General features: G+C 45.2%; 1 protein-coding gene across 9 annotated transcripts in view; it reads left to right on the forward strand.

Moving 5' to 3' along the window:
- KMT2C (lysine methyltransferase 2C) overlaps positions 1 to 15,254 on the forward strand; it is a 1,736,691-nt gene that overhangs the window by 303,727 nt on the left and 1,417,710 nt on the right. For all 9 annotated transcript variants that reach the window (XM_085632007.1, XM_085632012.1, XM_085632004.1 and 6 more), the window contains exon 5: positions 7,477 to 7,631. In XM_085632007.1, coding sequence (XP_085488133.1) covers positions 7,477 to 7,631 — 155 coding nt within the window. The remainder of the gene's footprint in view (positions 1 to 7,476; positions 7,632 to 15,254) is intronic.

Consider the following 15,254-nt stretch of genomic DNA (forward strand, 5'->3'; position numbering starts at 1 on the left):
AAAGCCCATTCATAGGTAAACCATTTGATTTTACTCATCACTCCAATTTTACTGGTTAAAATAACTTTGTCAGACCAACAGTCAGGCCAGGTAAAGCCACAGAGTCTGCCCTCGTAACCATATGGGATGGCCTAACCTCACAGTGGACAAGAACAGAGTGGCTTCCTTACTGCTTATGAACTTATCAGTGCCATTTGACACGGTTCAACATTAAACTGCTAGGCACAGGCTCCACCTTGGAATACATGAAAATACCGTAAAAGGGATTGCCTCATACCTCAAGGACAGACAGATCATGGCTTTCATACCACCTTTGTATCGACCCATCACATGCAACATTATGGCATTCCTGGTGGTCAGTCATCTCTTCTCTCCTCTTCAACATCTACTTAACCATCTTACCGGACCAGAGCAGATCATTCAGTCTTACATGTTACAAGTATGTAGATGAAATTAAGATAATTCAAAAAATGGTTAGTTCAGAAGAACCTCTACAGATCAAGACTTTGTAATTGATTCTGTATCTTAGATGCATGGATGATAATTACCTAAAACATGGACTTGGATCTGTCCCTGATACAGAATGTTAAGGATGTTAAAAGGAACACCTTCTACAGAATGAAAAAGCTGCAATGGCTCTTCTCATCTATTTGGTACAAAGGAAAATTGAAGTCTGTTATCACTCTTGCATGCTCTAAGCTTGGCTACGCCAATGTCCTGTACCTGGGCACCACTGCTTCATCATATACAAAATTCAACAAATCTAAATCGTTGCACCAAGATGAGAACTCTGCCTTCACCCCAGAGAACACTAAACATCAGTCCTGCCAACTCTTTTCTAGATTCCTGTAGCAAGATCCATGGTCAGAATGCTTTGCATTGTCCACAGAGGATCCAAAACAAAAGGATCTTTATACCTACATATTAAATTTAAACTGCACAACTAAAATACGCCACTGCGCTCAGGGCTGGCACCACAGATCCTTATACCACCTTAATAAAAGAAATCTATTGGACGCTTTGAATTCTTCACACAAGCGGAGAGTCTCTGGAACTGACTACTCATCAAAATTCAAAGTATCCACAATCATTTAAAGTTTAGAAGAGTGGTAAGAACCTTGTTGTTCCCAAGATAAATATATCACCCTCTGGCCCTGGGATAGAGCCCAGAACTGTAATCCTTCTACCAGCAGAAGTACAGTCGAGAGCTAAGGAGCAGACTCAGACACTCAGCCCAAATTGGGGAGCTCTACTCAACATATTTTGCAATGACCTCAACATACAAATAGGATATAATAATTGAGCCTCTCCAATCCATACTACCGCTCTTAACCTGAAGACACACAACCTGCCTAGTGACATATGCAACTCTAACTGGAACTTAACGGACATACTAAGCAATGTCTAGCCTACCTTCTTCCCCTAACCACAAGATGGAGGCAGTTACTCTTGTCCTTATGACTGTCCTGCCAGTATCAGTTTGATATAATCTGTCAACTTATAGTATAGTTTGTCACTTAATTACCTACTTACTCATTGGCAGTGGGACAGGCATATAATGTATCAAAGGACTTGTAGAACTTTGCTGGCAACTAGATGGAACAGGTACAGGCTGTAGAAGCATGCGTAAATAACCCCTGAGCCCTAACCAGACAGGTCTACTGAAACCAAAAAGATCTTCCACAATTTGCGGTTCACCAGATGGCTCGAACGTTGCCTATGGTGCTCTGTGCACTAATATCCTATAAAGACAAAAAGGATGACACAACACAGCCCATCTTGGCAAATCTCTTCAATTGACATCTTGTAGTAGCAATTATTTAAAGGGGGGCTGTAGCACAGTCTATTCAGGCAAATCTTGAACCCCCTCTCACTTTTTAACAACACCTGTTACCTCTATCGGATCCATAAGTTCAGAGTGGACAGCCTCCTGTTGCAGTCAGCATAGGAAATCTTATTAAGAACAATAAACTACCAATACAGTAAAGTGACCTGCAGAGTTTATCGGATCTGGTGACCACGCACATTATAAAAATGTGCATCTAACTCTCTCACCCCTCATCTATCACACTTAAGAGCTGCTTCCCATAATGTACTACCTGCACCTCAGTGGACATCGTGCATGATAAGCTTCCAACATATTCTCAAAGTAAAGACAACACTCTTCCAAACACGTACCTTCAGCATGCTACTCACGTGAACAAACCTTTCAGGACCCCACATAGGGATACTAAGCGCTTCACAAATATCATGATGCAATACTCTAAAAGTACATTCTATGTTTTTTGTTCAGCATTTTGATAGACACTATTGTACATTTTTGAAACAATGTTATATGTGGTGCATGTTCCCTCAACAACTAATGTTTCAGCTGTTCATGAACGTTTTTTGAAATGCCAATCAGAATTGCATTTGGAATATTCATTTATAATGTTAAGCTCTTTCATGTAGTATTTTAAAGTTGGTAGTTTCAGAAGTCCTGAAATCCCCATTTGTACAGAAATTTGTCTAGAGTTGATAAGTGAAGGAGTTATAAATATGTTTTCCATTTGTTGTTCGTTGGTGCTTATTTTGTAATTTAAAAGTAAGGAATTAACTTCATGAGGCTCAGATAAATTAATGGTACCGTCGGAGTCTTTACTGGTTTTGTTTCTTCTTGATAATTTTCTCTCTTGGGTCAGTTCAAATCCCCTCTGTTGTACCCCATTGATGTCCCTCAAAAGATTCTTTATGTTGAAGAGGTACACTTGATTTTGAAGCGTCTCTCAGAAGCTGTGGCTGTGTATGGGTGTTTGTAGACATCTATAGACAAGCTGAATAATGGCTTAATACTGGAAACTGACCATGGCATTCAGGCTTAGGTTTGTCGATTCAGTCCTTGTTAGCTTCCTGTCTTTTTAAAGTCTGTGACATCAAGTGAGGTCTCAGAGTCAGCAGAGACTGCAGCATTAACCGAGGCTGTGAGGCCAGTAAGGAGCTCTGCATCAGCAGAGGATGTTATGCCAGAAGGGACCATGACTCTCTAGAAGATGCAAGGTTTTCAGTGAACACCATCAGTCAGAGTAATGTCATAAAGAGGCAGTAATGTCATCAGTGACAGTGAGATTAAGAGATGTCATGGAAGGTCAAATTTAAACCATAATAACCTGAGAGTCTGATGTCAAGAGGGATTACAATGACCAAGACTCAAGACTGCTTCACGAAGACATGAAATGACATTAACAAACATTGAGAAATGTGTGATTTCTTTATGATGCTACCAGTACCAAGTAATATGTAGATTAGTTTATATTTATAGATGGCATAGGTAAGCATGAAGTAAAAGTATCTCTGTTACCAATTGGTCTATGGCAAACGTCGCATGATGTAGTATTAGTAATTTTGATTTCCAGTTTTCATAAAGACTAAAATGCAACCTGTTCCAGGTGTCCGGTATATTTCCTGAGAGAGGGTCCTCCTTGTTAAACGGTGTCTAACGTTCCACCATAGAAGTCTTGGTTTGTGGGTGGGCCAAGGGCTTATGGCTGGAAAGGGCCAAAAACATAGGGATTAATGGTATAGCACAGCGAATTCTAGGGCGCTACATTTAAAAAAAAGGAAAAAAAAGTTTTTAACCCATTCTGCATTGGACAGCCACACAAGTGAGGTATCATTTTACTCGGGAGACCAAGGGGAGCACTGGCTGGTAGGAACATTGTACCTGCACAGCAATCCCGCCCCCCCACCCCTTCCTCTCCTCCCCCTCCCCCCTCCCCCAAGGGTGGCAGTCCATCACATCCAACAGATGGGTCCCCCAGATCATCCAGCAGGGTTATGCATTTCTGTTTCAGTCCAATCCAACACAATTTCCTCCTACATTAGAGTGGCTTTCAGAATAGAACCTTTCCATCTTGCTACAAGAGCTGCAGGCCTTACTAACCAAAGTGTCCATGCAGAGGGTGCCGGCCTTGGTGGAAGAAGCATTGAAAAGTTTAGACATGCAAGAGATGTGGAATTCCAAACATACCTTCGCGGCCCTCAAAAAAATAGCCAATGCAGCTGCTAAACAGAAATCCCGTACGGCCGATAAAGCAGCACTGGCAAAGAAAAAACACGGCTGGATGGTACTGGCCACGTATGAGAGATGCGACCCGCAACCATATCTAGTTAACTTCATAACACCATCTACGCAACAAATGCTACTAAGACTACGGCTGGGAACCTACACCACAAAAGATCAGATCCCGACATGGCAGCAAACATGGCCAACAGCGCTGTGCAGGCTTTGTGGTCTCTCTGAAGAAACCTTGATTCATGTTCTGTGCATCTGTCCCCTTTTGAGTAACTTGAGACTGTAGTATCTCCTACAGTCATTCCGCCTTTTCCAAATCAGAACATGTCGATCGGCAGCCATGTTAGTATTGAATAGCCAACAGCTGCAGACAGCTTGCAGGGCCACTAGATTTTTTCAGAAAGCGAGTCTCCTTCTGCTGAAAAATGAAAAAAGAGGTGACCTATTGGGCAAAACCTAAAGTCTTATTGGAATAAATGACTTTGAAGATAGACTTTGAAGATAGATAATGAAAGTTGGACTTTATTCCTAGAACAAAAAAAAAGTCATCATTCTGTAAATGCTTTCTTAATTATTTATTTAAATGGAATAAGTTCTATTGAATTTTACTCTTTTGTAAAGGTTTTGATTAACCATACACAATAAAATTTTACTTACCTACTTACTTACTGGTAGTTTGGGAAGGTCATTACTCTCGCTATTTCGTCGTGCCCAAGAAGGACGAGGGCCTTCATCCTAATTTAGATCTTCGCCTTCTGAATGCTTTCCTGCAGAAGGACAAATTCTAAATGTTCACAATTGCTTAAGTTCTGTCTGTCCTGGATCCTTGAGATTGGGAAAATTTGCCTTGGAACTAGAGATATGTACTTTCATGTGCCTGTCTCGCAGACGTTCCCTTCGGTTCAGGGTAGGTCAGAAGCAATGTCTGTTTGCCGTGCTCTCCTTGAACCTTTCCAGAACCCCTTGGGTGTTAAGGAAAGTGATGCCAGTGGTCCCTGCCCATCTTCGGAGGTTCAAGATACCAGTTTTCTCCTGTCTCGATGAAAGGCTTGATCAATGAGCCAAAGTCACTCCTGACTCCTTCACAGAGGCTTACTTTTATAAATGCTCTTCTGTACACAGTGCAGCTATGAGGCTTCTTGGCCTGCTGGCCTCATGCTTCCTGCATGTCCACTTCTTTAGGTGGTGTATGGGGGCTCTGCAGCAAAACCTAATTCTCAGTGGGCCCAGCACCAAGAAAGCCTGTTGAATTACATCCAGTTTTCAATGGAGAATTTGCAAGATCTATAGTGATTGCTTCTCAACTGCAGTTGGTGCAGTTGGACGAGCGTCAGCCCCTTCTCCCTTCCCTGACAAAGTTGATGGTTGTGATATAGGTGACCCTGCTGGACTGGGGAGGTCATCTGGAAGAGATGGAGATCTGAGGACTGGTCTCTGGTACAAAGAAAATCAGCTCCACATAAACCTTTTAAATGGGTGAGCCATCTGCCTGATGTTGAAGGCCTTCCTGCCATACATCGAGTAAAGCCTGGCGCAGGTTCTCAGACTGTATCACAGCCATATGGTACTGCAACAAAAAGGGTGGCGTTGGGGCCCAGGCTTCTGTTCCCAGCGGCACGGTGGCTCTGGAGTTGGCTGGCACATTGGGGCATCTTCCTGATTGTGAACGACCTGGCAGGATCTTAAAATGCCAGGGCAGACGAACTCAGCTGGTTACTCCTGATCGGTCATAAATGGGGGTTGCATCCAGAGGTGATGCAGGGCATGTTCCGTCTCTGGGGGGAGCTCTGGTTGGATCTTTTCAGCACCGTTGAACATGCAGTGTCAAAACAAACATCTGCGCATTGGAGTTCCCTTGGGAACACTCTCTAGGAGATGCATTCAGGCAAGAGTGGAGTGCGGGACTCCTAGGGTTCCAGTAATTCTCCTCCAATAATTTTCTGCAAACCAAACTTCTTCGTGAGATCTGACTTGGAAAAGCTGGTTCCACAGTGGGTTCACCACCAGGCAACTTGTCGCCATATGAGTAAAGTAATCCCGACGGTTGCGCCTCAAGGTACTTATTCATGAAAACTTTGAAGTACAGGATCTCCTCTCCACTCGATGCACACTCCGTTCTGACTCTTACAAACTCACAGAACTCCCCTGATGCCCTCAGGTTTCACAATCTGGAACCTGATGAACTCAAGTTGCACATCATAACATGTGGCCTTTGAACGTTAAGGAAATCAGTTGGAGTGTGACCCTAAAAAACTGTTTAATTCATTGATATTGAAACGTGCGCCTCTTAACACTTACCAAATCGCTCCTTCTCCAAGTGAAAATCTCTGTTACTGTCTTATAAGACACTGTTCTAGCTGATCATCACATTGAAGTCTTCCAGTGCTGTGTCGCTTTGGAACTTCAGACTCTCCTGCTGCTGGCACTGCTTCACTGCAGTATCCAAGCTACAGCTTGGCAATGGATTCAACATTCCTATGTCAGTGATAATGCCACCAGCTTCATTTGTCGTATTTGCCAGCCAGTAGCTGGCTTAGACTAACATGGGCCTGACCACAATCACAAGGGGCAGCATACTAACATGGATTCCTGGGTACTGTGAACCACTGACAATGTCTGTGGTGTCACCAGATCCACCAGTGTTTCCCACCTCAAATTTACTTGAATGGACCCTCTCTTTTCTCACATTCTATTACGTACCTTTATTTGCCAATGGACCTCACTATTGGAGAACTCACTGGTCACGCCTGCTCTGATTCCTGGATGGATCTACTTCCTTAATGTGCACAGTATCTTAATTTCCATTTGAAATTCAATATTCCCAGTGTGGTCTCACCCTCTCAATTAATTTATGTACGCATTGGTACTTATACATTATTATTCGTTCATAAACATCTCTGGAAAGCGCCAAAACACTGTACATAAACAATTGTATACATAGTGTGGATTTTTTCACATTTGACTTTAAATCTATCTTTTATATTAATGTACAAGAATAATAAACCCATGTTGTTAAGTGAGGACATACTCTATTTTAGTTATGTGCAACCGATTGGCTGGTTTACTTATTAAACATTCTATCTTTTAATTCCAATTGTGCTGTATGTATGTAACTGGTCACTGTACGTACAAGTAGCTCAGTTATCAGTTTTCCACCCATCAGTTTTCCAACCAGCGTAAATATATATTTTTCAAGAAGCTGTACTGATTTGACTTGCCGTATATTCCTGAATCATCTCTTGATTGTATGTGTTGCTAGAAATTATTTAGCCATCATTTTTTTAAGGACCTCTGAGCAAATACTTTAATGTATATCATTAGCTTTTATTTGTATATCTAATGCTTGATTGATTTTATCTTTTTTGAACTAAACTATGCAGTCTGTCATCGAAGTGCGTAATTTAAAAATATCCTCTTAACCACAGAGAGCCGGAGAGATCTCCTCATCGCAGCATAGTGTCTTGTACAACTGTAAGCACTCAAACTGTCCCTGAGGAGACTACCAGCAAATTTTGGGATGAGCTTTCTCAAGTTGGCCTACCAGATGACATGGATGTCCAAGCCTTATTTGAGCCCACAGGTAACTTCAAATGCAAATAATATTATGACTGTTTAATTGTTTAAGAGCGTATTATGGATAACATTATTTGTAAATCTAAGATTTCGTTCCACATAGAAACCGTTTTTGGATCGTAATGAAAGGTAGCTAAAGATAGTGTAGTAAAGGTTGATTGGCAGCTTCAATTGGGACTGATTTAAGTCTGTTGCTGCCCACCATTACCAGCTCTCCATCCCCCCAAAAATATCGTAGTACTTACTGACCTCAGCATACCAACCCTGCTGCATAATCCTACATATCTCTACTTCAAATGATAAACAAACATAACGAACCCCACACTCGGTACATACAACAGATGCCTCACAGGCACAAATACTAATATCTCTAACAAAAACTCAAGACCAACAAAACATTAAATCTACACCGTCATTGTCAAGATGATCAGGTTGCACGGAACTCTTTCCATCCTACATAACTTGTATAAATACTGGCAACCCCTTCCAAACCATATTAGTATTCTTCACTCTTAGGAGGTCAACTCCAGACTCTACCAAATGTCACACCGCCTCCCTCTCCTGATAACACTGCTTCATTCTAAAGTAATTTGACATTTCTTTCACCACTTGATCAAGGTCGACCATTTCCTTGTCCACCCAAGACATGTTAGAGCTAAAACAATTCTGGGCCTCTGACTGTGTATCTTTAAGTGATTGTTGACCAGTCATACCCTTAACCTCTTCGATGCTCATGACGGAACGGTTCCGTCATGAGCATCGGTTGAGCTGTGCGGATGACGGAACCATTCCGTCATGGCCCCGCCCGCGCTCGAACCCTTCAGCACGGCGCGGGAATCCGCGCCGCGCTGAAGGGGTTAAGTACTGGATTTGAGTTAGCTTTTGCCATCTCCATTTTATGTTTATCAGCTCTATTGACTTGAGCCAATTATTTATTATCTTTAGTCACACGGTTTTTTGCGTTCCATAAATCATTTGGCTTGTGTGTGAAATAAAGACATGTGATATTGTTGATTGGCCCTTACTCTAAAAGTTTCTGAAACATGCATGAACTTCCTTTTTGAACCATTATTGGTCACAATTAGCTCTGTAGTCACTCATTTCCAACACTTGCTCCAGGAAAGGTGTTTCCACTTTGGTGGTAACTTTATATGTTATTTGATCCTCATACCACTTAAAACAATAATACTCTAGCACCAAAGCATACCTCCACTCAACATTTTAAGCGGTCCGAGAATGTCCAGTTCTGTTGTGTCTCACTTCTTATTTTGTACCTCCACCAACTAAATAGATACTTTTTCTGACTGTTTTAGCTGATTCAGGATAGACATTTCTTGACCGTTTTTTCTATCTCTAAACCCAGACGTGGGGGGGGGGGGGGGTCCTAGTACTATTCGTAGCTTGCATGATGCAAATTAGTTTTGAGCTTCCATTCCACAGTGACTTTGCTCCATCTTTGGTAAGGCAAATAGAACCACCCCTTCATTTACAATATCATCCATGTCACTTTTGGGCTATTTACCAATGTTGTTCCATGCTGCTGCACTCTATCTCTCGGATTCATATTGAGAAGGAAATATTCTCTGGAATTTTTGTCATTAAGCATTTAATTTAGATATCCCCAAACACATTTCGTATGTAATGGCTGTATTCGAGCTTACTTCGAGCTTACTTCCACAAATCTGTATATTGTCCTGTGAGAAGGCAACAGATTTAGGTCCCACCAAATAAACCCCTGCATTGTCCTATTGAACACTGCTGAGGCTTAACCAAATGGCATGCCCCAAAACGAATATGCTTCAAAGACCATCACAAAAGAGGTCAAAGGATGCGGCCTCTGGTGCATGTCCATTTAGTGACATACCAAGTATAAATCCAGAGTAGCAAACCACCCAGCATCCCTTAACATACCAAGCACATATTTTGTTTTTTAGACATTGGATGTTCCAAGCCGCAAATAGTATTTTCTGTCTCATTGGATTCTGCACCAGATTGTGGTTACATCACAAGGCACACTTACATTTACTTAGTGGTACCATCTCTAATATGTGGGTTCATCAACATGTTGCCAAAAATGTTGTGACAGGAATAGTGATAGTGGCCTCAGATTTATTGGCAATACCCGTTTCTCAATAGACTGACTAGTTAATAATTATCACAACATCCCCAGTAGGTGTTCCAAAGAGTTCCTAGACATCTAAGTGCCCCAGTATGTATTACTATACTTTGTATGCATTATAGTACTTTTCAGAGCTGTGCCCCCTGCCTCTTTTTGAAAAGTAATATTCCTTGTGCCTTACTTATATGCCATACGTTGATAGCAATTTGCATTTCACTCACAGGTGTAGCTTTTGTTTGGGTCTTAACCATTAACCATCAACCACTAATCATCAAATTATTCATAGCGTCTGTTGTGTTGTATTGTAAGGTACCACTACACAAGGAGCACCAAAATAAAGATGTGAAATCCATTTATATTATCAGTCTTGTTGGCATTTATGATATCAAATTTTGCACTTTTCTTGTTCCAAAACTGTAATTAGTCTGAAAGGGAAGTTAAAAATCACAGACCTTCAGGTATAAACTGTCAAACCAAAACCATTCCTCAAGAGTGTACTCAGTCAAGTTGAAATGCCTGACTTCCCATTATCACTGAATTGCGTTTGGAAGGAACACATCACTGGTAATGCTGATAACTCAGTAATGCATCACTTACAAGTCTCTTCATTAATTTTCTTCCCCCTTTTTTCTCCATGAATGCTTCCTCAAAAGTGATACTGCTGTGTTCGAGGCATGTGGGCTGCTGAATTCATATCTGTGCATAGATCGCCGCCTAGTGTTGGGTCCGGATGTTTGCACGTTGTTGTCCTGGAAGAGTCTTCGAAGTATCCTGAGATAGGTGACTCCTCCCCTGGACCACAGTGCGCATGGGCATCCTCTCCATCCTCAGATTGTTTTTTTCCGCCATTGGGTTCGGATGTGCTTATCTTGACTCAAGTTAGGGAAAACTTTTTTTCAGGCCAAAAGGCCTTTAGTTCGCGTCGGTACTGTTTCCGATCGGTATCGACAGTTACTTGTTAGTTTACTGACTTAACAAAACCAACTTTTTCGCATCTTATCCGACCATCGACCCCACATCGACGATGGAATCGAGGACACCATTCAAGCGGTGTCCTGTTTGCAATGCGAAATATCCCCATGTCGACGTCCACCCGGTGTGCAACAAATGCCTTTCACCGGATCACGACGAATCCACATGTATGGCCTGTGCCCGATTCCGATCCAAAAAGACTCTCCGGAATCGACGAGCAGCGAGACTTGAAGCGCAGCAAGCGGCACCGGCCCCAACCAACATCTTCAGCGCCGAGGACGAAGATGTGGAAGGCGTGGAGAACCTACCCTCCAGCCCCGCTTCCGAACACGATTCCGGATCGGAAGACATCGAAGAACAACTCTTTCACAGAGATGAAGCCGACACCGAGGTAGGAGACTACGATGAGGCCTTAGGGGCCGAAGAAAGTAGCTCCGGTGACGAGCAAGGCCTACCCGTACAGACTGAGGATATCCCAGTGCGTCAGTCTATGGCTCCGGTCGAGGGATCACCTTCGGGCCTTACCCAAGACCTATCCCGCAGTTTTTCGGCCCTGCCCTCGGGCCCGGCCTCGGACATTCAGCGACAGCCATTCGTACCCAAAACGACTGGTTTCCCTTCCTCGAAACCGAAACCAAAAGTCGTGTCGGTTCCACAGAAACCGAAACTGAAAGTGACACTGGTCGGATCGAAGCCCACTACACCTTCGACGCCAGCCAAACCCGTCGGCACCGACCGCACCAAACGGGACTTCGGTGCCGAACTCGCAGCAGCCGACGTCGGCTCCGACACACGGAAAAAGGCCATCGGTACCGCCAAACCGCCTCGGCACCGAAACCATCGGCTCCAGCCACGAAGGTCAAAATGGCCGCTGCGTCGCACACCGCTTCGAAAGCAGCACCTAAGGCCCAATCATCGACGCCATCGACGGCTACTACCTCTCCTCGACTCGATGACCCCGTGGCCCCGAAGAAGTCCACGCCTGCCTCTACAGAACCGCTCGGCGCCAAAGAACCGTCGGCGTTCCAGGTGCGACAAGTTGCAGCGTCCTTGCAACGCATCAAAGAAAAGGCTGCCCTCCAGGACACGTCAGGCTCCGAGCCGGAAAAAAGCTCAGAAAGCTTCTCCAGCACCACCCCATATCACTTTTGGCCTGTCGCCATCCACGGCGCCCAAAATGTTTGAAATAAGAACACGTGTCACCCAAACTAGGATCACACCTGCCGAACGCTCTCCTACGGAGAAGTCAGCGTCCCACATCATCGATGCCGACACCGGCAGAATTATGCTCCACAGGCGGAGAATATCTTCCGAACACGCTTTGGACTCCTACCGGATCCCGCTAAAGAAAAAGCTGCCAGCGGATTCGGAACCAGTTCTTTACGAACGTCTCCATACCTCTTACCCAGATCCACAGTCCTTCTCTCCGACACACTCCGAAGCCGACGTTTTGGAGGACTATATGGGTGACGACGTCCCCTACCCCAGAGAGATGGACCCTGAAGGCCAACAGGACCCTGACCAGGCTTGGGATGACCCTGTGGACACGGGTGCACCTATGGATACACAGGACACGCAGCTATATTGCGCAAAAACGTCTCCCACAGAGGACACTGCCGCATTCAACGCCCTAATTGAACGTGCTGCGGCCAATCATGGTGTGCAACTCCACTCTGAAACAATCGAGGACGATTTTCTAATGGATACTTTTGCATCCTCAGAAAGGAATATCAAAACTCTACCCATGTTGAAAGGTGTCCTCAAACCAGCAAAGGACATTCTCAAAGAACCCACCAGGGCAAGAGTAATAAACCCCAGGATCGACAAGAAATATAGGTCGGCGCCTGGGGACCCTACGTACATTAGAGGCCAGTTGCCTCTGGACTCCATCGTAGTCGCTAATGCTCGCAAACGGGCGCACTCGCAGACAACTGGGGATGCTCCTCCCCCGGACAAAGAGTCCAAGGTGCTAGAGACCTCCGGCAAGCGGGTTGCAGCCCAGGCAGCTAACATATGGCGTATTGCCAATACCCAGGCGCTCCTAGCTCGCTACGATCGCGCACACTATGACACATTAGAAACCCTACTCCAACATCTCCCTGACCAATACAAAGAGGGAGCAGAGATCCTCATCAGGGAGGGGCAACTCCTCACAAACGCATCCATTAAGTGTGCACTGGATGCCGCAGATACAGCTGCCAGAGCAATAAACACCAGCGTCATGTTACGACGACACGAATCTCCGGATTCAAACCTGAGGTTCAAAATAACATTCTCAATCAACCGGTCAACCCCGACTACTTATTCGGACCAGAGGTTGACACCACCCTAGAAAAAATAGAAAAGGACACGGACACTGCAAAGTCCATGGGGGCTCTCCAAACGCAGACCTTTCGGAGTGGCTCCTTTCGTCGCCCCGGAAATAGAGGAGCAGGTAGAGGACAGGGGTCACAGCAAACCTACAATAAGGGCAACACACAAAGTACCTACGATAAAAACACCAGGGGTGGATATCGTGGCTCCAGCACAAAGGGCAGAGGACGCGGATACGGCAATACCAGGTCCTCCCCCAAGAACAAACAGTGACGCCGTCTCCCTTCCTCCCGACCACATAACACCTGTCGGAGGGAGGCTACAAAGGTTCCTGTCCACGTGGAACTCCATCACCACGGACAGGTGGGTCAAAGATATTATCAAACACGGTTACTGCCTAGAATTAACCTCCACTCCACCCACAATACCGCCAAAACACCGTCCTATGTCCTCAGAGCACTTAGCGCTATTACAGCAGGAAGTGCTAAGTATGCTGAAAAAAGGCGCAATAGAGGTCGTACCCGTCCACGAGCAAGGTACGGGGGTGTACTCCCTGTACTTCTTAATACCAAAAAAGGACGGGTCACTCAGACCTATACTAGACCTGAGACCCCTCAACCGCTACATTCTCTCAGAGCATTTCCACATGCTCACCCTACAACAAGTCCTCCCGCTGCTCAAACAGGGAGACTTCCTAGCCACGCTAGACCTCAAAGATGCGTATTTCCACATACACATACACCCGTCACACAGAAAATCTCTCCGGTTCACCATTCAGGGGCAGCACTATCAATTCAAAGTCCTCCCCTTCGGAGTGACAACAGCACCCAGAGTTTTCACAAAGTGCCTAGCTACCGTGGCTGCACATCTACAAAGGCAACACATTCACGTCTACCCTTACCTGGACAACTGGCTTGTTCAGGCAAAGTCAGCCCAGCAATGTGCCAGCCACATGTCCCGCACCATTCACCTTCTTCACAGTCTGGGATTCTCACTAAATTACCCGAAATCACATCTCCAACCCGCACACGTACAACAGTACCTAGGTGCGACCATAGACACTCTGGCAGCCACAGCTCAGCCACATTTAGTGAGGATCAACAGCATGCAAATGCTGATTTCCAAGTTCAAACCCCAACACTCCCTTCCTGCGCGAGTGTTCATGCAGTTGATAGGCATGATGGCCTCCTGCATTTTCATAGTCCCACACGCGAGACTACATATGCGCCCGCTTCAGGAGTGCTTAGCACGTCAATGGAATCAGGCTCACGGGCAATTAAAAGACCTAGTGTTGGTGAGCGGTCGGGCATACAACTCTCTGCATTGGTGGAATCCACAAAACCTTGGCAAGGGCCGACCGTTCCAAGAGCCTGTTCCACAAATAATACTGACAGCGGACGCGTCTCTCCAGGGATGGGGAGCCCATGTACTCAATTACACAGTGCAGGGACTATGGACTACACAACAAAAGAAGATGCACATCAACCTTCTGGAACTGATGGCAATCTTCCTGGCTATAAAAGCATTCAAAGTACACCTGTGCAACAAGGTCGTGTTGATCCGGACGGACAACATGACTGTCATGTACTACATACAGAAGCAGGGAGGAACACACTCTCCACAGTTGTCTCATCTGGCTCAGAGCATGTGGAAGTGGGCCATTCAGAGGAACATATTCCTCATGGCGGAACACCTCCCCGGCAAGGACAACCAGATGGCGGATCTGCTCAGCAGACACAGCCACCAAATGCACGAGTGGGAGTTACACCCATCAGTACTCCAACCGTACTTCCAGCAGTGGGGTCATCCAGAGATAGACCTATTCGCCACAAGGGAAAACGCAAAATGCCAAAGCTTTGCCGCCAGGTTCCCACATCCACAGTCGCAGGGCAATGCGATATGGATGAACTGGTCCGGCAGATTTGCGTACGCTTTTCCCCCAGCGCCGTTGATACCGCTAGTGGCACGCAAACTGCGACAGCACTCACTGACACTCATCCTGGTTGCTCCAACATGGGCACGCCAGCCATGGTACACCACCTTTCTGGAACTTTCCGTGGTGCCGCATCAAAGGCTGCGGATCAAACCCGCGCTTTTGACGCAGAACCATGGAGAAATTCAGCACCCAGATCCTCAACAGCTGAACCTGGGAATCTGGCTCCTGAAGTCCTAGGGTTTGGCTACCTAAACCTGCCACCTGACTGTATGGACATCATTAAGGAAGCT

The sequence above is a fragment of the Triturus cristatus genome, chromosome 10 (assembly GCF_964204655.1).
Source record: "Triturus cristatus chromosome 10, aTriCri1.1, whole genome shotgun sequence".
NCBI classification, from domain to species: Eukaryota; Metazoa; Chordata; class Amphibia; order Caudata; family Salamandridae; genus Triturus; species Triturus cristatus.